The following is a 24391-nucleotide window of genomic DNA, read 5'->3' as shown; positions in this document are numbered from 1 at the left end:
CTTTAACTATTTTAATGTTTGCAACCTCAGTGCCCTGTGTGTGTGTGTGTGTGTGGGGGTGCAGCTAAGGCGAAGGACCCCTTTTGGAGTCACTCACAAAGTTTTGGAGTAAAACGGCAACAGCTGTAAGAAGCCGTGGCACAGCATGGGACAACTGGATCCTAGCATCAATGGACTAACCTGCTAGTCAATATGCCCAGCCCACACCCCAGCCTGGCTGCTGAAGGGGGGTGGAGGTATCTGTGGGATGGTAGGATGGCAGATTCTACAAGGATGATCACCACTAAGTGGTCTCTCCTGCCACCTAAACACTCATTGGCAGTCCCTAAGTTGGGCATGCCCCAACTCAATCCAATGTCCCCACACCCAGGGCAAATGGGCACATAGACTGGTTTTCCTAAAACTTTTGATTGTGTTACAGCATGAGTGCATTATTGTACATGCTCAGACAAAAAAAAATGGGGGGAGGCATGGTGGGAGGCTGGACCACTCACTCTCTCAAGAAAATGCAAAACAAATGCTGCCATTGAAATCCTGACTAGTGACAGGAGAAAACCACAGATGCAGAATGCCAGGTGAAAGTTTGAAGTATACATTTAGAATCTGATACTGCGAGAACATGCTGGCAAATCAGAACTGCAGAATCAGTCTATAAATACGCCACAATGAGATCCATTTTGAATTGCCACCGCTTCAAACTGAGGAAAATGTAAGATAAGAGCAATCATGTTTGCAAGGGATATGTGAACACTGAAATGCCCACAGAAGGGAAATATTCTTCTTACAAGAAACAACCTACCACCAGGAGAAGAGAGTGAGAAAGATATCAAAAACAATAAAACAACTCCTCCCCCCCAAAAAAAAGTTTATTAAAAATAAAGATTACTTCTATTTTCTTTCTTTTATTGCACCATGTGTTAATTGTGCAGAATTCCAAACATCTAATGAATCTGAGCCTTAGATGAAGAGAATTTGGGGGAAATTAAAACCAAAATTATAATTAAACTTAAAGCTCTTCCGCCAGGTCTTTTGTTGAGGCTGGGGTGGATGAGGAAGATCGATGCCCCCCTCCTGGGTGTGAGCAGTAGACTGAGTCATCTTGACCTTCTTCCTCACCCCTGTGCTAGTGGGGATGGGTGTGCGGGGAGTTGTTGTTGTTGTTATTATTATTATTAATAATAATAGTGCACTTTAGCTCATTCCATTCATTTCTGAGAGTTTGCATATCATATTTATTAATGACATCAAATATTTATAAGCAAATACTGTAGGTTTTGTTTTCTGTATTGATTCAGTGAGAATTCCCAAAGGTAAAGGGCTTATAGTGCTGCAGGGCCATATTTAAATACCAACAGATGCTGCAATTGTAAATATCACCATTCAGCAATGTTTGACAGATCCTTATGAATCTTTCTTTATTAAAATATAGAACCTTAATGCTGGCTTCTGAAACATTACTTTAACTGCTTTTGAAAAGCTACTGTGTCTATGGAGTGCATAAGAATACCCCAGACAGTTTTTTTCCCCCTTCAGCTTGTGGTAAAATCAAAGCCAGTAAATTAAGAGTGGTTGTGAAAGATCAGCAGTTATTCCTCACTTTGTGAATATGAACTAAATTCAAAATGGGCATGTGCTTCATACCAGAATATATGCAGTGAAATACATTGTGCCAACAAATAATTCTTTGTTATTAGATAACTTTTTTGTATTTCCATCCAAAAGGATCCCAATGATAGTCTATGCAAATCAGAAATAGACCCTGATACCTTTTTAATGATAGTATGTATAAAGATTCAATTTAATTGTAAACTGAACTATACCTGTTTCAATGAAGTATAGTTGGATCCATCAGTACTGATTTTTCTTATTTCATGATGATCTGCCAGAATTAAGAAAGGCTCTTCATCTAAATACAGGGAGGAAAATACTAGTCATGCTTTTAAGTTAATGTACAGAATCTGAGAACAGAAAGTCCAGAAATGCATGCGGTGGAAAATAAAATCCTACATGCTGTGAACACTGTTATAGATGAAAGGAACATTAAAAGTATAATATTTCAAGAAAGATCAATGATACATCATAAACTGAACAAGAGATTCAATTAGCATCTCTTTCAAAGTACTTTAATTTAGCCTTTGTAATACAGGAAATGTATTAGCACTCACAATAATTTCAGTTCCAAGATGAATTTAAACATAGTTACTCAGCATGGCTTTTAAGGAACAAATCGGTAAAGTAATGTTTGACATTAGGAAAGGTAGAATTTTAAATTCTGTCAAACAGTTCAAATTAATGAACACTACTATTTTACAGTACTAGTGAGCTAAGCAGTTCTAGAAAAAATATTTTATTTAATGTTAATAAATCTATAAAATGTCTCTTATGCCTGGGGAGTAAACTTCCCCTTACTGAACATTTATATAATGACCTGATAATAGTTTTTAAAGAAATTAGCAGTTATATATATGCTGAGCAAAAAACATCCCATAAGTAATTTATGTATTCTTCCATTTACCTACAAATATCTTCATAAAGGGCAATTAGTAAATGGTTGACTCAGAACTGGGTCTACCCTTTTTATTCTAGCCATCTGCATGAATTCAACCAAGATTAAGCTCCTGCTGTCCTTCACTACCATCAAATGGCCAGATCTTTTGAAGTGGAGATCAACTGCGTGATATGATTTCTAAAGTAATGGTGGACTATTGTTGTTTAAACTCATTAAAAGCAATCTTGAGCAGATCTCTTCAGAATTCTACTCAGATCCACCCAGTGAGCTTACTCTAAGGACAATTTTCATGGGATTGCACTGTAAATTTAGTTTATAGGAACTTAAAATTTGCCCATTTTACAGTTCTTTGGATCTTTCTTCCAAACAATAGGCTACTACCTATCACAAAATTATCATTCCTTTAAGGCAGTGGTCCACAACCCCCGGTCCGGGGACCGGTACCAGTCCATGGATCAGTCAGTACCGGGCTGCGGCTCCTCCTCAACCTCCTCCCCAGCTGCTGCCTTGGGGGCTGCCCAGCCACTCTGCCGCTGGCCCACCTTTGGTGGTCTCCAGCAGCCACCATGGCTGGGGCTCCCCCTCGACGTGGCATTGCGCAGCTGCTGCTAGCAGCATCGCCGGCGGGAAAGCAAGCGGAGTAGGGGCCCAGGCGGCGGTGGCTACGTCCCTCAGCAAAAAGACTACCCCCCTGGGCCTCAGTAAAAATGTCAAGCATTGACCGGTCCCCGGTGATAAAAAGGTCGGGGACCACTGCTTTAAGGAATTCATGCTGCCATACATATGTCTTCCCTTCCCATTTTATCCTCACAATCCTTTTCTGAGATCTTGGACTGACAGGATACACACAACTCAAGGAGAACGAATGAACTTTGTAGTGGCATGCAGACTGAACCGGCATTTCCTCAGTTTTAGTCTGATGCAATAACTTCTTCACCACACTGGCTTTATTGCATCAGTTATTTTGTTAGAAGGGTGAAGGTTCTGGTCACAACCTAGTTTAATTTTTTTCTTAATATTTGCTTTACAATGTGGCTTAATATTTCTGTTAAAAAAAAGCGATACCTGAAAGAGATTTGCAGCCATTTGGATTATTAGATTGAACTTCATAACCATCTGCACACAAACATTTGTAGGTTCCATATGTATTGATACATTGCTGACTGCATGGAAAGCCAGAGAAACATTCATCGATGTCTACACATGTTTTGCCATCATCCTTCATGTGAAAGCCAGGCCAACATTTACACTAGGAAATATAAATCAAATTGGTATTAAGTACAGTTAAGGCTATACATAGATTTATGGAGGATTGCTCCATCAATGACTACTATCCATGGTGATTTAAGGGAATCTCTATATACTACTCCATATACCACTGACTACTGGTGAAAGGCCTTAGATGATATGCCTTGTTAGTTGTCCTTCAAGGGCAACAGGTTTACCACAGAATGCTGGATTAGATGCATCATTGCTCTGATCCAGCAGGGCTTTTGTTTGGCTCCCTGCCCCCCATTAGTGGCTATTGCCATATGCCTTCTCAGAGGACAGATTACTAAAAGAATCCACTATATTCCATAAAACAAAGTAATCCTATTCCTTTCAAAGCTGTATGTTTTTCCACAGAGTATGGATGCAGTGGGGGAAATGCCATACGGCAAACACATAAGCACCAGAAGTATACAAAACCATTATGAGGATATACTCATGCTAAATAAGGAAGTTGTTTCTGAGCTCCTGCCTGGTAGAATGAGTTGCCAGTAGAGATCTAGGCCCTGACACAACTGTCAGAGTCCTGCAGGACCTATAAAATGGCATTATCCCACCTATAGTTGAGGTCAAGCTGGTCTAGAAATACTGTGGACCTCCCTCCTTTCCTTTCTATGGTTTCCCCCCATCCATGAGACTTCCCCTATATAGGGGACTTGCTACCATCATAATACTGAACTCACCAGCTATGGCATATATTGTATTTAATTATGTTTTTATACTTTTTAAATGAATGCAACTGTTGTAAACCACCCCTATCATCAGGAAGGGGCAGTCTATAAATCAAACTAAAATTAAATAGAATGAAATAAATAATATGTAGGTCCTAATAAAAATCTACCTACCAAAAATTTATGTGTCTTTTTATTGTTGTTATACTAGGCAGACATTCCTAAGGAGGGACATGAAAAGTAAACATTGAGTCCAATAACTTCTGTGTTGGTTGAAAAGGGGAAAAAAAAGATGGAAAACAATAGAATTGCACCCTTTTAATTAATTATTATTTTAAAAGGAAGTGCCAGGTTAGAATTTGATATAGTTAGTGAGTTCATATAAATCAAATTTAAAATATAAAACCCATTTCATAATATTACACACCATGACTACCAACCTTGTACCCAACTGGAAGATCTTTACAGTCTTGTGAACAACCACTGACTTTCTTACTCAAACATTCATTAACATGACAGCTTCTCTCATCAGATCCATCACCACAATCCTGCTTAGTATCACAAACATCATCTTGGGGAATACATTTGCCATTTTTACATATAAAAAAGGAACTGTTGCATGACTGTTCTAAAAAAAAGAAAAACCAAAAAAAAAAAAGGATACATATGTATTTCAAGAAATATATCAAGAACAATTTAGGATTTTACATGAAGGCTGCATCTTGATTTATGAATCAAGTACACATTAGTTAAACAGTAATCATAGCCCTTTCATACTCTGTTGATATATGGTACAACACAGCAACAGATAATTTACCATTAGTTGTGACACGAAGAATGTATAATTCAGTATGCAGGCAATGTGATTCAGTACTGTGGTAGTAACATTCTATTTACCATTATTTTCTGAAAACCTCTATGTTTTAATTTCCAATGCACACATAGGGTTGGATCCCGTACGTTTCCACTTGCACTAGAGCTCCTGAGCAGCAGACCATGGGTGCTGCGGGTGCCAAGAAAAACTTATTGTATCCCCACTTATGTTGTCACTTGCTCAAGATATTGTTAAACCAGTTCTTGAATACTATGATATGTAGGAAGAAAACACTAGATGTTGCACAAGTCCATTTTTGGTTCCACTTGTGCATCTTTGGATCCAAACTACAGTCAGTATTATGTGACTATCCATCTCAGTCCACAAGACAGAAATTCTTAGATAAGTTTTTTTAACGTCATATATTAAGATTTCATGGAGGACAACATATTTTCTCTCTTATTCCTGCCCATCAAAAATCCATCTGAATTTTTTACATGGCGCTATGTAGCATCCATCTGACCTGCTCAGCTGCTGCAAAATCCACTCACAGATAAGAGTCTAGAACCTAGAATCTAGGAAGTTTTTTTTTTAAGATTAATTTCAATCAAGCAAAAATATACTGTTAACACTGCTCACCATTTTGTATGTTCTACTATGTATAGACTACAAATATATATTACTAATGGGGAACTAAGTGTATTCATAGTTTATTTCACATATTTAATCCATGCTGGAAAATAACTAATAATACTACAGTATTATTTCTTGTGTAAATTGTCTTTTTCTATGTAAGAGAGAGCCCTGAATCAGAAAGGTTAATCAGGACTCGATCCTGATCAGTTCTTGGGAAGGGGCTGAACCCAGGTAGTTTCATTCACCTCCTTCTCAAAATGGTGGAATGGAAAATGCTGTCAATCTGTAACAGACTTAGGATTTTTGATTCAAGAGACAAACTGTGGCAACTTGCCATTGCTTGCCTTTGCATAGCAACCCTAGCCTTCCTTAATGATCTTCCATCCAAGTACTAACCAGGGCCAAACCGCCATAACTTCTGATATCTGATGAGATTGGGCTAGACTGGAACATCAAGGTCAGAGTTCTAAGCAATAACAAACTGTTTAACAGACTAGCTCCTTTACATGCAGACATGTCAACCACAGTTACACTAAAGTTTTATTGAATTAATGCCAGTAAGTTTTCATGCAGTGTGCTGAGAGAAGACATGGGAAGATACATTCAGACTGATTCCACACAGGGGGAAAAGGCTGGACCGGCACTGGTATGGCAGTGCGGCTAATCACAGCTTACACGTGACATCAGTGCCGGCCCTACCCCCTCCCCGCTCCCCGCCATGGCACACTTTAGGGCATCTAATGCCCTGTGGCATGGGAATGTGGATGTTAACACCTTCCCTTTGTCGCCATGGGCACCATGGGCAGCCATGTCAGGCCAGGCCTGTGCACACAGGGAAGAGCTGGACCTTCCAGGCCCAGTTCCTCCCCCACCTACAGGGTCCTGGTAGGGACAGAAAATGCTCCACTCAGCTCTGTGGCAATTCACAGCAGTGCGGAGCCAAACGGGGCATTTTTTTTTTACTTCTATGAAGGTTAGAAGGAGTTGTGATGCAATCCCACATTTGTGAGAATAACACATATACCCCAGCACCATAGTGAAGCACGGTGGAACCCTTCTGCCCTAGCAGCATGTGTGCACGCAGAAATCCAGGGCAGACTGTTTCTGATGGGGGAAATCTTCCTCCATTCATACACAGAAAGCGGCGGAGGATGCTGACCCATTGCAGGAAACCAGCAGCAGCCTGGTGTGGCTGACACCATGCATAATAGGTCTCAGTAAACAAGATTAGCTAGTTTAGACCTCTTTCATCTTTTAATTTTTTCCTGCATAATTCAGATCTTATTGCTTTGCATGTTCAATCAGTAGACCATTGGACAGAATCATAGAGTTGGAAGCCACCATAAAGGCCACCTAGTTCACTCCCTTGCTCAATGTAGGATCAGCCCAAAGCATCACTGACCAGCATTTATTCAGACACTGCTTGAAATCTCCAAGTGAGGGCTGAGCTTATCACGTCCCTAGGCAGCCAATTGCACTACTGAACAATTCTTACTATTTGAAAAAAATCCTACTATCCAGCTGCTGCCTTTCAGCCCATAATTTAAACCCATTATTGTGAGTCTTATGCTTTGATGCCAACAAGAATAAATGCCTACCCTCCTTCAGGCCCCTAACCAACTTTACTCTGTTCTGTACTTGTCCCATTCTGTCCACATCCTTTTGAAGGGAAGCTTCCAGAACTGCACACAGTACTACAGCTGTGGCCTGATCAATATGGTGCACAGTGGGACTACGACATCTTGAAATTTGGATGTTATGCCTCTGCTGATATACCTTAGCCCTTAATTGCCACTGCCTTAGCCCTTAATTGCCATTGGATCATTCTGATGGCTACAATGGACCATCAAATACTAAGAAAACTAAACATTATTTTTGCATAAAGCCAAAATTAAACTTATATTGAAAATGTTCAACCTGCACTTTTGCATTTTATGTTAATTGGATGTTCATCCGAATGATCTGGACAATCAAAATCTCCATCACATTGCCACTGAGAATTTAAAAGACATCTTCCATCAGCACAACGGAATTCTCCAGGATTACAGTGGCGATATCCTAAAACAGAGTGATTGAAAACACATCTCAGAAATGCAGTATGTTTTCACTACAAAAAAGTAGAAATGTCTTTCTAATATATGTCCAATATATATTAATACTAAAATCCTATCTCTTTGAAAAGTCCTTCTGTTGGAGATGGCTCCTTAGTAGAAGGGAGTCATTAGTCCAGGTATATTAAAATGTGTTGTTAAAATAATTCTACCCTCTTACAGTGATGGCCTTAACAATACAACCCTGAAGGATGTTATACACAATCTTCTGGTATTCAACAGCTGATGCAAACCATATACCTCTAGAATCTATCCTCCCAATATTCTGCTGAGTTTCTTTGAGTAACCTTGGGGTGGCTAAGGGGAACAGTTTAAAAAAACAGCACTTTCAGCATGTACCTGTGCTATATCCTATTGCCAGCGATTATTGAAACTATTTTAACAAGCCAGAGAAAAAAGCAATTCATGGTCTGCTGTTGAAATATGACCCCCCCCCCGCAAGTCATAGCTGCATAGATGAAAATAGAATTGGAGCAGAATATTTCTAGAGAACAGGTTTGGTTGAGGTGGGTCAAATTTGAGAGGAAGAGTATCTCCATAGTAGTTTGCAGCATTGTATGAACTGTGTATAGGAAACTTTGAATTCTGCATTATAACTGTTTTTTATCCCCAATGTGGTATTTAAAGACATTATAAGAAAGAAGCAATACATTCTAAACCATTATTTCTTCTAATTCTCCATAATCTTCAGAGTAGAGTTGATTACGATTCTTATCTCGTGTATTCTTCTCTCAATCAGAATTGGATAAATCTAAGATATTGTGAATGGACAGATCCAGTGTCACGGTGAATTATGTTCCTTAAGAATTCCTGAGTTTCCAAGCACGATCACCTGCCTCCTATTGAATTGGGACATATTTCTCAAGGAAATTATTTCTGTTTAACATTAGATACATTTTTAAAGAGATTTTTAAAAAGAATAATTGTTTAAGGAGGTGAAGTATTCATCTACAGAAATAATAAAGGAGTCTTATCAGAACTCCTTTAGAGTAAGGAGAAATTTAATACCTGAATTCACTTTCTTCAAATGGTTTTATACCACTGGGGGGAGTTCTTCCCTGTCAGCAGATGGAGACAGAGCATTTGAACTTCAGTGTTAAGACACCTATTTCACAATCCTTGGTTTATTGTTTTAAAAGTATTAATTATTACAGATGCCTTAAAACAAAGTCATATACTCTAAAATTTATAATTAGAAGAACTCAAAAGACGATACAATTTGATCTTTAAGTTATGCCATTTAAATTTTGAATGGTCTCAGGGGAGGCAGTCTAGACTGGTATAGAAGAACTCAAAGAAAGAAAATAGACAGGTATTAAATTTCTCCTTGAGTCATTCTTCTATACCAAGCAAGATTCTTTGGACCTCCCATGTGCTGCTGTTGAATTCAAAAGCTTTATGACTGACCAAAGCATCTCTGCAAAGAAGTTTTATTAACAATGGGTTCTACTTCACCATTTGTATATATACCTGAGAATAAAATATTTGAAACGAAAAACTGGTAGACTACAGTGCAATCCTGAACAAAGTTATACCATTCTATTTAGCAGACTGTGATTCTGTTTCAAACTGCAAGTTGGGAATGAATGTAATCCTAACTCTTAAGTGCACTGGAGATCCATCTTGAAGACCATTTTAAAACACCATGCACATTTGCGATACATGAGGGGGGGAAATAACAGAATCCAAGAAAAAAAGATAACCTTGCTATGAAGTTTGTGGATTCTGCACGAAGATTCTCCCTATCTGTGCACTGGAGACTGCTCTTCAATAAATCAAGATCTCCATTGGAGAAAAGTTCCTCTTCTGTTTATGTATTCCCCCAAGTATATCCCTGGAGATGGCAAACCATCAAAATACTGATTGCAAACAGGATTTCTGATTTTCTCTAATGGGAATTTTCTATTCTCTTGAAATGAAAATAGCATTTCTGAAAATATGAGTAGGAAGCTTAGCCTGCATACACTTCAAATAGCAAATGAGAAAAGATAGTTATTTGGTTTCTGTGAGTAAAGTCTTTTAATCCTTTGAAAATACCTATACGTCCAGAAATGGAACACATCTACGATAAGCAAATTCACAGAGCTGGCTTTTGGGTCGAATGACATTGCTTTAAATCTACAGGAGGAAATCTGCATTTGTGTGTTTTATCTTTTCTTAGACTATTACAATTTATCAATACTGTGAAGGGTAATAAGGCACCAAGATACATTAATTTACTATTCAAACCTGGCAAGCACATTCTCCTCAAACTAATATAAGCTACAGTATTTTCTAAAGTTAATTTATCTCAATACAAATAAAAAACCCCAACTATGCATAAAATAACTAACTAGAAAACCAAAAGCTCGCAAACTTTGTGTCCTTATCAGAACTATCTTCCATATGCAGCTACATCATTATAAGCCTTAAGTGTATATCATGTTCACGTGATGTATGCTGGAGGACATTTCAGATCAGATGTAAAGTGTGTGGAGGTTTTTAACCATGGAGGAGCTGAGACTAGGGATGCCAACTCTCAGGTGGGGCCGAGAGATCTCCCAGAATTACAGCTCATCTCGCAACCATGGAGATCTGTTGTACTGGAGAAAATGAATGCTTTGGAGGGTAGACTCCATGGCATTATATCCTGCTGTAGTCACTGTCTTCCACAGTTCCATCCCTAAATCTCCAGGGGTTTTCCAACCTGGATCTGGCATTCCTAGCTGAAGCTTTCCAGAATATCCCATTTTTAGCAGGAATGAAAATTAATCTAACCTATTTTTAAGAGATGAAAGGTAACACAAAATACTGGTCTTTGGTGCATTAATAAAAAGGAATAAATTATTTTGTTATTTTTCAAATCATTATGGTTATATTCATCATTATGGTTATATTCATATGGCAACTGGAAAAAAGTATACTGAAAATAGAAAATATTGACCTTGGGGCAAATAAAAATTAGTATTATGTATTATTAGTATTGGTTGTGGTGATTTTAGAACTAGTATGAGAAACAAATTGGACATGCAGAAAAAGAATAAATTCATATTTCTTGAGAGAACAAAATATATATGTTGTTAACTAACCGAGTAGGGATATTTATCCAAATGTAATGTATAACAATACTGTCTTTAACAGAAGAAGGGAGGGGGGGATAAAGGCATTGATATAACATAGGCATGAGTGAGCCCACGACTTACTATCTTTCTTACTTTGTTAACAAAGTAGCATATGACAAGACCTTTGGTTATGCACTATATCCCAGTAGTGTACCAGTATCAGTGAAGACAAACAGGAATTATAAATTATTGGCAAAGAACAGATTTATGCAGGTGATTTAGGATGTGTGAACAATTTTGCTATCAACAATGTGGATTACAACAATTTTCCCTGTGATGAAACTAAGGTCTATGTAAATGTGTCTATCTGCACATTAAAGCTGGCATTTTGAATCATCCATTACATATTTCCCACACAGAGAATTTTCAAAAAGAAAATGAACATTTCCCCATTAGATAATAAGAAAAGGCTGTTTGGGAAAAGGTACAATATTACACACAGAGGTCATGACGCTATGGGATCCAGAATATGATGTGGGAAAGGTGGATTCAAAGGTAAATGAGGAACCAAAAAGCTTGATCTTTTCTTTGTGCCTCTATAACAATAGTCACCTTGATGCCACTGACTTAAACCTCCTGCTCAGTAGCTTAACAGATGTAAATGGCATCTAATAACTGGGCAATTTCTCCCATTCTATTATTTGTAATAAATTTGACAATTTCCCAAACATGCAACAGAACAAGAAGCAATAACTAAGAGTATGAGACTCTTAAAGTACATAGGAATCTCACAACTTTGAAATTCAAATGCTCTGTAGTCTTCTGCTGACAAGGAAACAAACTGAAACGAACAAGAAAAACAAATACAAATAAGTGGATTTAACAGAAATGTGGTATTAGAACATTTTAAAGAAAAAAGCCTCCACTATCAAAGTTGAATCAATTATCATCTCCTTTCAGGAAACCCTTAATATCTATGTGACAAATACCTATTTATTCAGCTAAAATAAACTAAATATAATCAAGTGACAGTACAATTTAAATTACAGTAACTCTGCAAAGAGCTGCACTGTAAAGTTGATGCTATTAATTATATTAATTTTATGTTAACATATATTTCATTTTAATTATATAACATTTTATTTGTTATGGAAATATCTAAAATAAAACATCATTCAAAGAAATTAAGAACATTTTATTCAGCATTAAAGGTAAAATTGGCATCAAATGTGTTTTTTATCATTTTCTTTTAGATCATTCTAACTTTAATAATTATGTAATACTTGCCACATTCTAGTGATTCATCTGACCCATCTCCGCAATCATCATCATGGTCACAAACAAACTGCTTGGAAATGCAGACTTTATTATGGCACATGAAAGTATTTTCATCACAAGTATTATTAGGAGCTATATGAAAAGGATGGAAGAACAAAAGATTCTTTAAGAATATAACACAGATGTTTCTGGTATTTGAAAGTATGAGGAACTAGCAGTTAACAAAAAAAAGCCACAATCACACAACTAAAGCAGAAATTTTGAAGGATCTACAACAGGCAATTAGAACTATTTAAAATAATCTTCCTGAAGGTGAGCAATTAAAACCTTTGGGGAAAATTGAACACAGATAAGTATCTTCTGACATCTTCTTTCCATTCAGTAGCTTCAATCTGTCTTGGCCCATGAGCTATTCAGGTTCTTCATAGCTCAATATTTTGTGGTGCTTAAGGAGTACTTGCCCATCTCTCCCACCTCTTTGATAGGTTAGGAAAGTATGTCAGTCTCACGAGTATTCCCATCTTCATTTCCCAACCAAAGATAGCCTTAGTAACTGATCTGAGAAAGGCAGTTGAGTAGGATAGTTAAGAATCACAGAATTTTCTCTACCTTCTCCTTGGAGCTCTTTCTGATCCTGGTCAAATTACTGTCAGGGCCAAAGAACTTGTGTGTACTGATAGTCATACGGATTGGGTAGATACAATGGACAAAATGCAAAATTGATTGTTCCTTCTCTTCTGTAACTAGAGTTTCATTCACACAAGAGGAAGAATGTGTAATCTTGTTCCTTTAATTACTGGCTTTTCAGCTGTTCACACGCTTTTATGTTATATGTTAAGGTTCTTTTAAACTGAGAAGTTTCTTTATTGTATTTATTCTCAAAACATGCCTTAATCTGAACTTCCCTTGGCTCCTACAAAGTGGAGACTCCTGGCCTCCCCTCCCAGAACATTCTCCATTCTTGGATGAACCAAAGCCCACTCCCTTTCTGGGGTAACCAAATCTCTTTCTCCCACATACATGTATCTTAGGAAATGCACCCCTGATTTCCCCTTACTCCCTCCTAAATAGGCAGGGAACTTCCTCTTCCTTAGAAAGACTATCCTTCTACTGGGGCCTAATTTGGGAGTAAACACTTGACTGCCCAAATTCTCACTACCAAGTAACTGCACCAGTTGTTCAGATTAGCTCTCAACAGAAAACTCTGCTCTCTCTCTAGAGTTTCTCCTCAGAGTAGTTTATCAGCTCGGAATCAGAATCCAACCTCTCTCTGACGAGTCTCTCCTCCCTTCAGTCCACAGCCAGAACAACAACTTGAACTCAGATGTGACTGACCAATAAAGGCTCAGAGTCTGTCATCCTGGTTCTATCTGCATAGTGAGAATTGTTATGTGCCCACTTATTGTTGTTGTTGTTCCAGCGCTTCAGAGAATTATCTTCCAAGTGCTGTCTGTCACACTCACCTTCTATGGCTTCTTCTGCAGTAGTAAGCTTTTTGTGTTGGCATGCCAGGGTCATTCTGGGAGGGCCTTAGCTCGCCAGAATGTTTCAGTTTGTGGTGGTCAACTAGTCCTACATTCAAGACACTCCAAGAGTGATCAGTGTGATCACAGTTCCTATGGTATCCTCACCATGCATGCTTATTGGTCCTGCCTCTCCAGGTTTCAGTTTGCCAGTATTATCCAAACTTGCATTGTGGCCTTTGGACTTTCCACCTCTGAGTATAGCATGCTCTCTTTCTGTATAGGGGATGCCATTATTGCCTCAGAATAGGGTCTCCCAGCAAAAACAATATGAGCAATATACATCCTGCTGGTCAGTCAAAGCACAAAGGTTTGTTTGCTTTAGTCAGCTAAAATCTGTGTGGGTCATTGGCCATAGTATCATCTATTGGGCAGGGAGGTATGTCTCATTGTCCGGATGGGGAGAGGCTTTATGTCTCCATAGTCAGCTGCACATTATTTGGTGCAAGCATCGGGGACTGTGCTGGTTGGTTGTCTTTTCCACTGTGCCATGCTGCATGTCTAATTGGGTTCCCTCCTGGTTGTTCAGTCAGGCAAGAATAATCTTCTGGCTCAAGGGATGGTTCTGGCTCAAGCTATGGCAGCTGACAAAGATTCTGCAATACAGGCTTCTGAACACATGCATAATTTGGGCTTCCCTTTCCCCATCCCAGGTGACTTGGCTAGGAGAAAGACGTGCACAAATTGTGGAACCCAGGAGATGGCATGTCATTATCTACCCAGACATCACCTTTTGGCAACTGGGTGGGGAGAGCCATACCACCCTACCTGAGTTGCAGGGGTGCATTTATTTGATTGGGACTTATTGGCTGCATGGTATCAAGTATGGGTTTTTGGTTGGCTACAGGCACAGAAGCATTGGTGGGAACTGTTCTTGCGATCAGTCTCGCTCTTGTTGCAATTGGAACATTGGGAAGGATCCCTCAGCTAGGTAGGTGATGCCTGCATTTGGTGGTTTTTTAAAGCTGTGGCCTGGTTTACACAAATGATAATATCAGGTTGTTCATTGCTCCATTTGCACTCCCTCCTGCTCTGTTTCCCTGGGTCTACAAGCCTTACTTGTATTAATTTGGATTTTTATAACCAGGGATTGGAGGTGCTATGATGCACTGAAAAGGCCAAGGGGGGAGCAGGATCCCTGGGCTTCAGTAGTTAGCCCTAGTCTTTCTCTCACTGGTATGAGGTAGAGTTATGCATTTGGGCTTCTTCTAATACAAGGGTTGTGTGCAGAATTTGGTGTCATTTATCTTTGCACCACACGGGGGCATAAGGATGGGGCTGCATTAAACAGAATTAAATATTTTTCTCCTTGCCTAATTTGTGCAATAATCTTATGCATCTATTTTCAAACGCAAATGTTGCCTGAGTTTAATGGATTGTATCTATTTAGAATGTTTACAGACCAACCTTTCTCTTGAGCATGTCAGAAACTAAAGTGTCTCTCTTATTATGATACTTTAATGTCAATGAACAATTCCCTTAATTACGGTACATATACAAATATTGCAAGAAACAGAGTTTTTGAAATACGAAATATCCACCTGTGTTCACTGACTTTTTATTCTACAATGCAGTTTTCTTCTTGAAAGAGAAACAGCAGAGCCTCCAGTAGCAGTTCTTGACTGCTAACTTTAGGTTAGCTCATGTTGAACAATTATAAATCTTTGGTTACTTCTTGAAAAATAAAGTTCACCCGAGATATTGTTAGCAAGGAAGCACAAGATATTTAGCAAAATTGGATGCTACTAATTAAGTTGATTTTTTCTCCAAAAAAGAAAAACACATGGAAACATTCATTCAGTGCCGGGAGACAAAGCTGACAGAAGCAATATCCTTCCTTCTAGCATGCTACAAGGATAAAAGCCTTAAAAAGCATGAACATTTAAACTATTTGTTTATATTGCTTTTACTTATTAAATAAAGAACTAATAGTAAACAAATAGGCATCTTTAAAAAAGACACAAGGAAAGCATAGTTCTAGCATAAAAGTTATTTGAGTTTTAGGGAGAAGATGAAAAAAAGAAACAGTAGACCTGTGTAAAAATGCACAAACTGTCCAAAATTGAAAAGGGTGCCCATGTGCTTCTAAGTCTGTACAATGATGGTGTGAGCAAATGATAAACACAGGCTGTGACAAATTATTATACAACTCTATCAGGGTTGGTGTAAATACCGTACTGGTTTATGTTGTTGTTACTATTATTATTTATTAAATTTATATGCTGTCCTCCCAATATGTCTTTGTAGGGATTTGCAGTGTTTCCTATGCATACACACAGTATGACTCATAGATTTTCTACAAGAAATCATTAGTGTGATAGTAAGTGGCGTAAAAAACTTGTAGAGTCAATGCTCCCTTCCCTTCAGCAGATACCTGCTTAGGAATGTACAGTATATAATTTAGCCAATAAAACTCTCAATGCTGTTGCATAAAATGCACGTGATACATTTTATGCCAATAAAGGTACTCTGAATCTGAATCTGCACATGATATATTAATCCAAATAAACAGATTGCTTTGTGGAAACTCTTGCTACAGAAAATTATGCCAAATGGAGGTGGTCTTCATATAGCAACTGTCCCTATAAAAGCAATTAAAACAATCCTAATTACTTAACATAGCAGGGCTCGAATCGGAATACTCTGATTTGTATTTGAATGCAATATTGTCAAGGTCATACATTACTGTTTATTCAGTGATTTGTCCAAGCTTATTCAGTTCTAAGGCAACAACATTTTGAACTTATCAAGAGCAATATATTAGGTATATGTTGCAAAATGGCTCATACCACATCCTGCTGTAGAAAGTTCATCATTCCCATTAGGGCAGTCTCTTTCGCCATCACACAGCCAGTGCTGGGGAACACAGGCATATGAATCTAAGCAGCTGAACATGTCTGGGGCACAGGTTACTGACCCTGATAAAAAAATAACTGAATGTAATTATCTCTTTCAAAAAGACACTGGAAACCTAGGAAAAGAAGGCAACAAAACTCATGTATTACTTTGGGATTATATGCATACTTAGGTAAGAGTGAGATGCTTAAGAATATTTAATAAAACAAAAAAAGAAGTATAGTTCTGTGCAGCGATGGGAAAGCTAACTTTAAGCCTATTTTTTAAAAGTGACATTGAAACTTGCTCAGTTTGATCATTTTTGGCTTCTGGACACAGAGTTGACTCCATGGAAAGAAAGCAAAAAGATAGCATTCTCAGTTTCAGAGCCAGAACCTATGAGAAAAACCTGCTGGTGACTTAACTGAGGTTTATTTATGCCACCTTTCCACATAAAGTTATATTGATTTTTTGCTTAAAGCACCCAACTCTCCATATATAATCTAACCGAACTAGGGCTATAATCCACTTTCTTAAGGTCAACTGTGTAGACAATATTGTATCGTTAATTTAAAGCAATGTTCTGATCTTGTTGTAAATTACTTTTATTCTATATGAAACATTTCTGCTTATCACACCACCTATAGTTAACATCAAGCAAATGTCCCCCTTATAAACTGTTTGTATTTATTCAATAAACATTGATTGGAATAATGAGTTAATTTTAGATTGGTGTTCCTCATTAAATGCATAGATAATGAAAATCCATTTAATTAACAATATGGATGCGTGCTGTTCTACTTATGGCCAAAGTTGTAGTAGTGTTTAGTATATCATGCCAACAAAAATATAAAGAGATACATCAAGTGTACAAAGGTCCATAGAGAAACAGTATTACAACATAGGTCATTAGGAAAAATGTATCTCCTATATAATATGTGAGCATTCGAAAGCCTCCAGAGCAAGGCTAAGCACAACTTTGGTGATAAAGTAGGACAGGACACTGCTAGGAGCCTTTCAAACGTTTGGCACACTGGAGGGAAGGAGACGGCCATTGCTTTTCCTGCAGGGTACAAAAAGAAATCTTTCTGTGTCCTGCAGGGATGGCATAGGGGCAAAGGAACTGGCCAGCACTTCTCCCACTGCCTGGCTCTTTAAGTCCCCCTACCCACACAGGATACAGAGAGAAGCCTCTCTGTGCACTGCAGGGATGGCACAGGGGCGACAGGGACCACCAGTGCCTCTCCCAGTGGGGAAAAATGCTGCCTGGCTCTTTAACTCCCCTGCTCACGCAGGGTATAGAGAGAAGCCTTTATGCACTCTTTCCCTTTACATCGCTCCCCCCAAGCCCCTAAATACACTGGGCTTTACTTCTAGATTTTTTTTAAGTTATACAGCCTATAACTGAATATATGATGTTACAAATTTTCAGCATCATACATAATTCAATTCCTCTTTAAGTATGGGTGCAATGTTACTAGGGTCAAAAGCAGCCACCAGAAGGGAAACATGAAGAAAATATGTCGAGAAGGGCATTGTGCTGGCAGATATTAGAGGCCTTGAGGTTGTATCCAAACATAAGGCTTGGGCAGGATGGCGGGTGGTCCCCGCCTAGTATTGCCATCAGTTCGTGAGGGAGGGTGGTCCAAGGAGACATAGCCAGCTATCATTGTGCGGGTGGCTCTCAGATTCTAAACAGGGTGAGAGGGTTGGCCTGCCCTGCACTCATGGTGCCTGTGTCAGAAGGGTGGGTGCAGAAAGATACAGCCACCTGTAAAACAAGTCTGAAAAGGCCAAGGGGGCAGGAAGAATTGACTCTGCCTAGTATTCACATTGACAGTACAGTGAAGGAGAATGGGCCTGGAAAGAGATACAACTATCCACAACTATGTGGGTGGCTCCTGCAACTCAGGTAGGGTGGTATGGCTCTCCCCACCCATCAATCTCCTTAATTGCTGTATTTGAGTGGCTTGGCCAAATGTAACCCCTGTGCCTTGGTTACTTTTGGGGATTCACTGCTGCTATGGGATGTTAGGTGGCAGAACAGGACCTCACGGTATTCTATTTCACTACAACTCATGGCTCAGTGGGCTTCTGTCCAGAGCCATAAGGGCATCTTGCTCTACCTGCTGTATAGGTGGTAATGGGACAAGACCAGGTACACCAATGATGCTATGGGATGTTGGGCCGCATCACAAGGCCTCCTCCATTCCATTTTTGCTTCTCTGTCACTCAGAGGCTCCAATTCTGAGCCACTTTAGTTCATACCTCAGAACAAGAATCTCTGTCAGACATACCAGGGAGGTATGTCATTAGTCTGATGCCTGCAGCTCATGCAGGATCCATGCTATACACTTCTGAACCCTCAGTTGACATCTCTCCAAAAGGCATTTTGTTGGGGACACCTTGTTTTGATATTCATAATCTGGAGATATTCTGAAGTTCAGGAGTCTTTAAAACTCTGGGTGGCACCCCTGGCAGTCCTTACACTAATTTGGTTTGAAAAAGCAAAAGGTTCAGGAGTCAATTTGAGTAGGCTCCTGAACCTAAACCCACACCAGCTTTTCCTGAATTGTGCCCATCCCTCATAAGTACCAGTGATCAGCACTTATCCTTTCCATTTACAAATATGGAAGAGAGGTATGCCCTAGACATCTGACATCGAGGGAGACCTGAAGACTCTTCTCTACTTACCAAAGGATCACATACTCTACAAATAAAATATCCTCTGATACCCAAAGTGGAAATGCTGCCTTTATCTGTCATGTTATTCAAATAGTATGCAAGAAGTATGAACGTATATTATAAATTGTATTACAGTATCCCTTGGGGTTGACATTAAACTATGTGCTATAGAGAAACTTGAAATCCTTAACTGAAAAATGTACATCTAAATACCAGCCAAAAGGTTTCATTAACAAAATACTTAATTTTCTGTTGATCTGTTTTACTGGAAGTGACATATGTTTACTTGTTTTACTGAATTCCATATCATTCCTTACAATACAAAATTTAATTAATTATATAGTATCATGATAATACTCACCACAAACAGCTTTACTTTCATCCAAGCCATTCCCACAATCATCCTCCCCATCACAAATCCACTGTTTAGAGATACACTTGTGTGTAGAACACGCAAACTGATTCCATGAACAAGAGGAATCTAGACGAAAACATAAAACGCAAGTGTTGCCTATGCATGAGATAATATCGTTCCATAGCAACACTAGGAAAAGTTGAAGGCAGCAGAAAAAGAGGAAGACACAAAATGAGATGGATAGACTCAATAAGAGCAGTCTTCAATAAGAGAAGTCACAGACCTGGGAATGCTTACTAATTATATGACATTTTGGAGAATGTGAAGTTATAAGGTCACTATAAGTTGGAAATGACTTGATTACACTTAACACATCCACACTTTTATGTGCTCACAAACTAGAATATCACTTTTAACATCATGCAGTTTATACTATACTTAATGTTCATATAAGAACCAAAAATTGATTCCCAGTTCTCTCTATAGTGGTTCTCTCTAGATAGTTTCTAACTGCTTGTTACATTAGTTGTTGGGGCATCTATCTTGACTTTCAGTAGTCTACTGAACAGAATTCAAAATGCTGAATGGAATTTATAAAACCTGAAATGGCTTCAAGCCATAGGCAACAAAATCCATTAAGATGCATTGTTTATACACACACACATATATTTAAAAAGTGAAGTCACATTATGTTATGTTAACAAATGTGTCTTTTAAAAGCCCACTAGTTGTGTTTCCGGCCAAAATATTTCAGAATCCGACAATCCAGCCTGATATCATAGCCCCATTTGAAATAGAAGGAAAAACTCACAAAGTAAAAATATGGTATTAATGAAAGCATTTTATCTTCAACAATAGAGAAAGAAGAGTCTCAATTAAGGTGGAACAGTTGTCTTTTATACAATCATATACCACTTGGACTGAATTTCAACAGATTGTATTCAAAGATCTGTTAATAAAACAGATATTTCTGCCTCCCTTTTTAATACATTCATGCACAAAGAGATACACCCACCCACTAAGTTGCTCTCGGGGGTCAAATGATCCTTGGAATCAGTGTGGGTGCCATTGGTTCAGGGAATTATAGCTTGAGCAGTAAACTATAGAAACATCACCCCTCCTCTTGCAAAAATAGAAATGGAATAAACTTAGTAAGAACATTCATTTAACTGTAACATACTAATGGCCTCGTGGGATGGACATGTATGCCTGACAATACATATAGAATTTATAGAATTTATAGAATTTATAGAATTTTTATGCATATCCCTCCAAGAGGGCGGCTGGAGCAGTCATGAAATCAGACTGCTCCTGAAACTAAACAGGCCCAGCCCAAAAATAGCCGCCAAAAAGCACCCAGAATTGATCACTCTAAAAAAAGAAACAAAAACAAAAAGAACCCCACCAATTTAACTACAGATATCTGAAGAAACGCAAAAGAATCGAAACAACAAAACCACTACAAATAGAAACAAGAACAGATAAGAAGAACCAAAGAAAGAAAATCAGAAACGGTAAGAAAACCAACCAAAACAAAACAAACGAAAACAACAACGGCTGGCTAACAACAAAGCCCTCCGGGATTGCCATCAAGGACTGTGCTGGGGCTGCCCACTGACCATCTACCAAGCCTGAACAGCCCCACGGCCGGAGGAACCTGGAGCTTGCTGAGAACAGCCAGGGAGAGCCGACCAGCAGATCCACTGGAGCGGCCTGTCAGCGTCGCTGCGGGAAACGGCCTGCTGCAGAGGGACCCTCCTGCAGCCGCCCAAGCAGAGCCGGACTTCAGCCACAGCTGACCGCTGCTACTGTGCCACGCCCACCATCAGCACCGCGGCCACCACGTGAACGGGGCCGGACCCTCTGCTGCGGCTGTTCCACCGCCGAAGGTCGACAGGACGCCATTACCACGCTTCGCCTTCCATTCAAGCCCACAGCTGCCGCCCGATCAGAGCCAGGACCCCGCAGGAACGGAGCCTGGACCTCTACTGATTCCGCCTCGCCATAGCTGCGCCGTGTCCACCACCCGTGCCCAACCACCACCAAACAAAGCCTGACCCTCTGCTGCTGCTGCCTGCCCATCGCCGACCCTGCACTACAGCCGAGCGACAAGGAAAAGAAGCAAACAGAAAAGAAAGAAGAAGGAAAGGAAAAGGAACACTCACCTGCAGAACAATAAAGAAAGAGAAGTACCAAGCCCTGGGGGGGGGGGAACGGGACTTGCCATAACTATCCCATCTGTAGGGGGAGGGAAGAAGGTACAAACGGACCATTTATTTATTCTCAGAAGGGGGAAGGGAAATCAAACGGACTAACGAACTGAATAAGATTAATACCAAATCCTGGGGGGGGGGGATTGCCATAAATATCCCATCTGCAGGGGGGAGGGAAGAAGGCACAAACAGACATTCTCAGAAGGGGGAAGGGAAATCAAACGGACTAACCGAGCTGACTAAGGTTGATGCCTATTTCAAAGGGGAGGGAAATTAGAAATTAAGCAGGAAGAATTTAGGCGGGAAGAAAAAAAGCGGGAAGAATTTAGGCGGGAAAAACTGTACAGACAGAAAACGGAGGGGAGGGGGAGAATAAGGGGAAAACTTCAAACAAACTAAGAGAAGAATCAAGTGGAAACATTGTGGTGTGCACAGAAAAGGGGAGGGGAAAAAAGAGGGGGGGAGGGAAAGAGCAGGGGTGGTGGTGGGGAATAGAAAAAGGAGAAAAATTTTTAAAAGGGAGGGAAAGAGACAACAATCTATGCACAGGAATTATAAAAAAGGGAGAAGAATTAACCCCCAACCCTCAACCTAACAACCCATCTGACCATTGACTGACCCCAAATTAAATTAACACCTTACCCATCTACCCATCCGAACAATTATCATCAACTGATCTACCACAACCCCACCATCAATTTAACTATCCCAAACCCACCCAAAACAATTAATTCCACCAATTAATCAACTAAATCCTAAAATTGAACTACCCAAACCCACCCCAAAACAATCAATTCTACCAAACAATCAATTCTATCAACTAATTGAACTACCCAACTATCGCCTGAACTACCCAAGCCACCCCAAATCAATCAACTCCACCAACCAATTGAACTACCCAACTACCAACTGAACCACCCAAACCCACCCCAATCAACCAATTCTAACAACTAATTAATTCAGACCATACCTAACAACCCACCCTCCACTTGCCAAACAACGCTAACTGTCCAACCCAATTCCACCCAACCCACAAACATCCAGTCCCAAATCACAACATGAAATAACACAGAGGCCACACATACACCACACACCCTGGACTGGGCAACCCTTAGGTGCCGCAACAGGCGATCGGGGCTACCCCTCCAGATACACATCCTACACATAGCACATAACTGTCACAATTGGAACTGGGAAGTCCTGAGAGGCTATAAATAGCGATCGGGACCAACCTTCCACAGATACACAAAACCCTACACCTACATTAGAAACCAGCAATAAGCACAGAACCAGGGTGGGCAACAACCCTAGCTAAACCGCAAAACCAAGAACTAAAACCAACAGTGTCCATGGAGCCCATCATATTTGAAAGAACGGAGGAAGGGGAGAAAGCGGGGGCCCTGAAAGGGTCAGGGATCCCAACAATAAGGGGCAGAGGCAGAGACAGCGGATGGCGGCGACCAAGGGACCCGGAAATCAACCATACACGGGCCCCCTCCAGACTCCGCCCCATCCCTCGCGACACTAGGGTGGAGGCAAAGGTGAATAACCCGCCTCTGACACTGGTGCTGTGCAACGCCAGGTCAATAAACAACAAAACCTCTACCCTGCAAAACTATTTTGCAGAGCAAAGAGTGGACCTGGCGTTCGTGACAGAAACCTGGACCAGGAAAGGCGAAACAGTCGCCCTCAAAGATCTAGCCCCTGCCGGGTTTTCTGTCCTCCACCAGTCCCGGACAGCGGGGCGGGGAGGAGGGGTGGCAATCCTGATCCGAGAGGCTTTCTCCTTCAGGGCCCTTCCTGCGCCATCAATACCAGGCATTGAATGTGTTGGCCTCGGATGGGGATCAACCGAGAGCGTGGCCATTTGGTTAGTGTACCGCGCGCCCAATGCACCACCAGATGCCCTGCCTGCCCTGCTAGAGGCGGTGGCGGCCTGGACGCTACAGTTTCCCAGTCTATTAGTCCTGGGGGACTTTAACGTCCATGCTGAGCTGCCGTCTTCTAGAACTGGGCAGGACCTAGTGTCAACCATGGCGACACTAGGGCTCTCGCAGTTTGTTGTTGGCCCCACCCACCAAGCAGGTCACACCCTGGATCTTATTTTCGGCGTAGGTCTGAATGTGGATCTGGTCACGGCAACTGCCGTGCCATGGTCAGACCACTATGCCCTGAAGGCTCGGCTATGGCTACCACTCCCACCTCAGTTGGGCGCCGAGCAAATTTTAGCTCGCCCGCGGAGACTTATGGATCCAATTGGATTCCTGAATGCTCTGCGGGAGCCAATGCCTCCTGGCACTTCTCTCAATGGCCTGGTCAGCGACTGGCATGACAGACTGCTGGCTGCCATTGATGAGATAGCCCCCCGACGCCCTCTCCGGCCCCGTCTCAAGCAGGCCCCTTGGTACACCGAGGAGCTTCGCAACAAGAAACGGGAACTGAGACGGCTAG

At 40.3% G+C, this 24391-nt stretch overlaps 1 protein-coding gene across 6 annotated transcripts in view; it reads right to left on the bottom strand.

The window, feature by feature from the left end:
• The window catches only part of LRP1B (LDL receptor related protein 1B), a 1129178-nt gene that overhangs the window by 122812 nt on the left and 981975 nt on the right, over positions 1-24391 (bottom strand). For all 6 annotated transcript variants that reach the window (XR_013228123.1, XM_077320173.1, XM_077320175.1 and 3 more), the window contains exons 51-57: positions 19734-19853; positions 16642-16770; positions 12339-12461; positions 7817-7957; positions 4890-5077; positions 3575-3758; positions 1821-1906 (exon numbers count right to left, since the gene is read on the bottom strand). Coding sequence is in view for 5 of the 6 variants with exons in the window: in XM_077320173.1 (XP_077176288.1) it covers positions 1821-1906; positions 3575-3758; positions 4890-5077; positions 7817-7957; positions 12339-12461; positions 16642-16770; positions 19734-19853 (971 nt within the window). In the remaining variant the exon portion in view is untranslated. The remainder of the gene's footprint in view (positions 1-1820; positions 1907-3574; positions 3759-4889; positions 5078-7816; positions 7958-12338; positions 12462-16641; positions 16771-19733; positions 19854-24391) is intronic.

The sequence above is a fragment of the Paroedura picta genome, chromosome 2, assembly GCF_049243985.1.
Source record: "Paroedura picta isolate Pp20150507F chromosome 2, Ppicta_v3.0, whole genome shotgun sequence".
Lineage (NCBI taxonomy): Eukaryota > Metazoa > Chordata > Lepidosauria > Squamata > Gekkonidae > Paroedura > Paroedura picta.
This window is presented reverse-complemented; position numbering and strand designations above follow the sequence as displayed.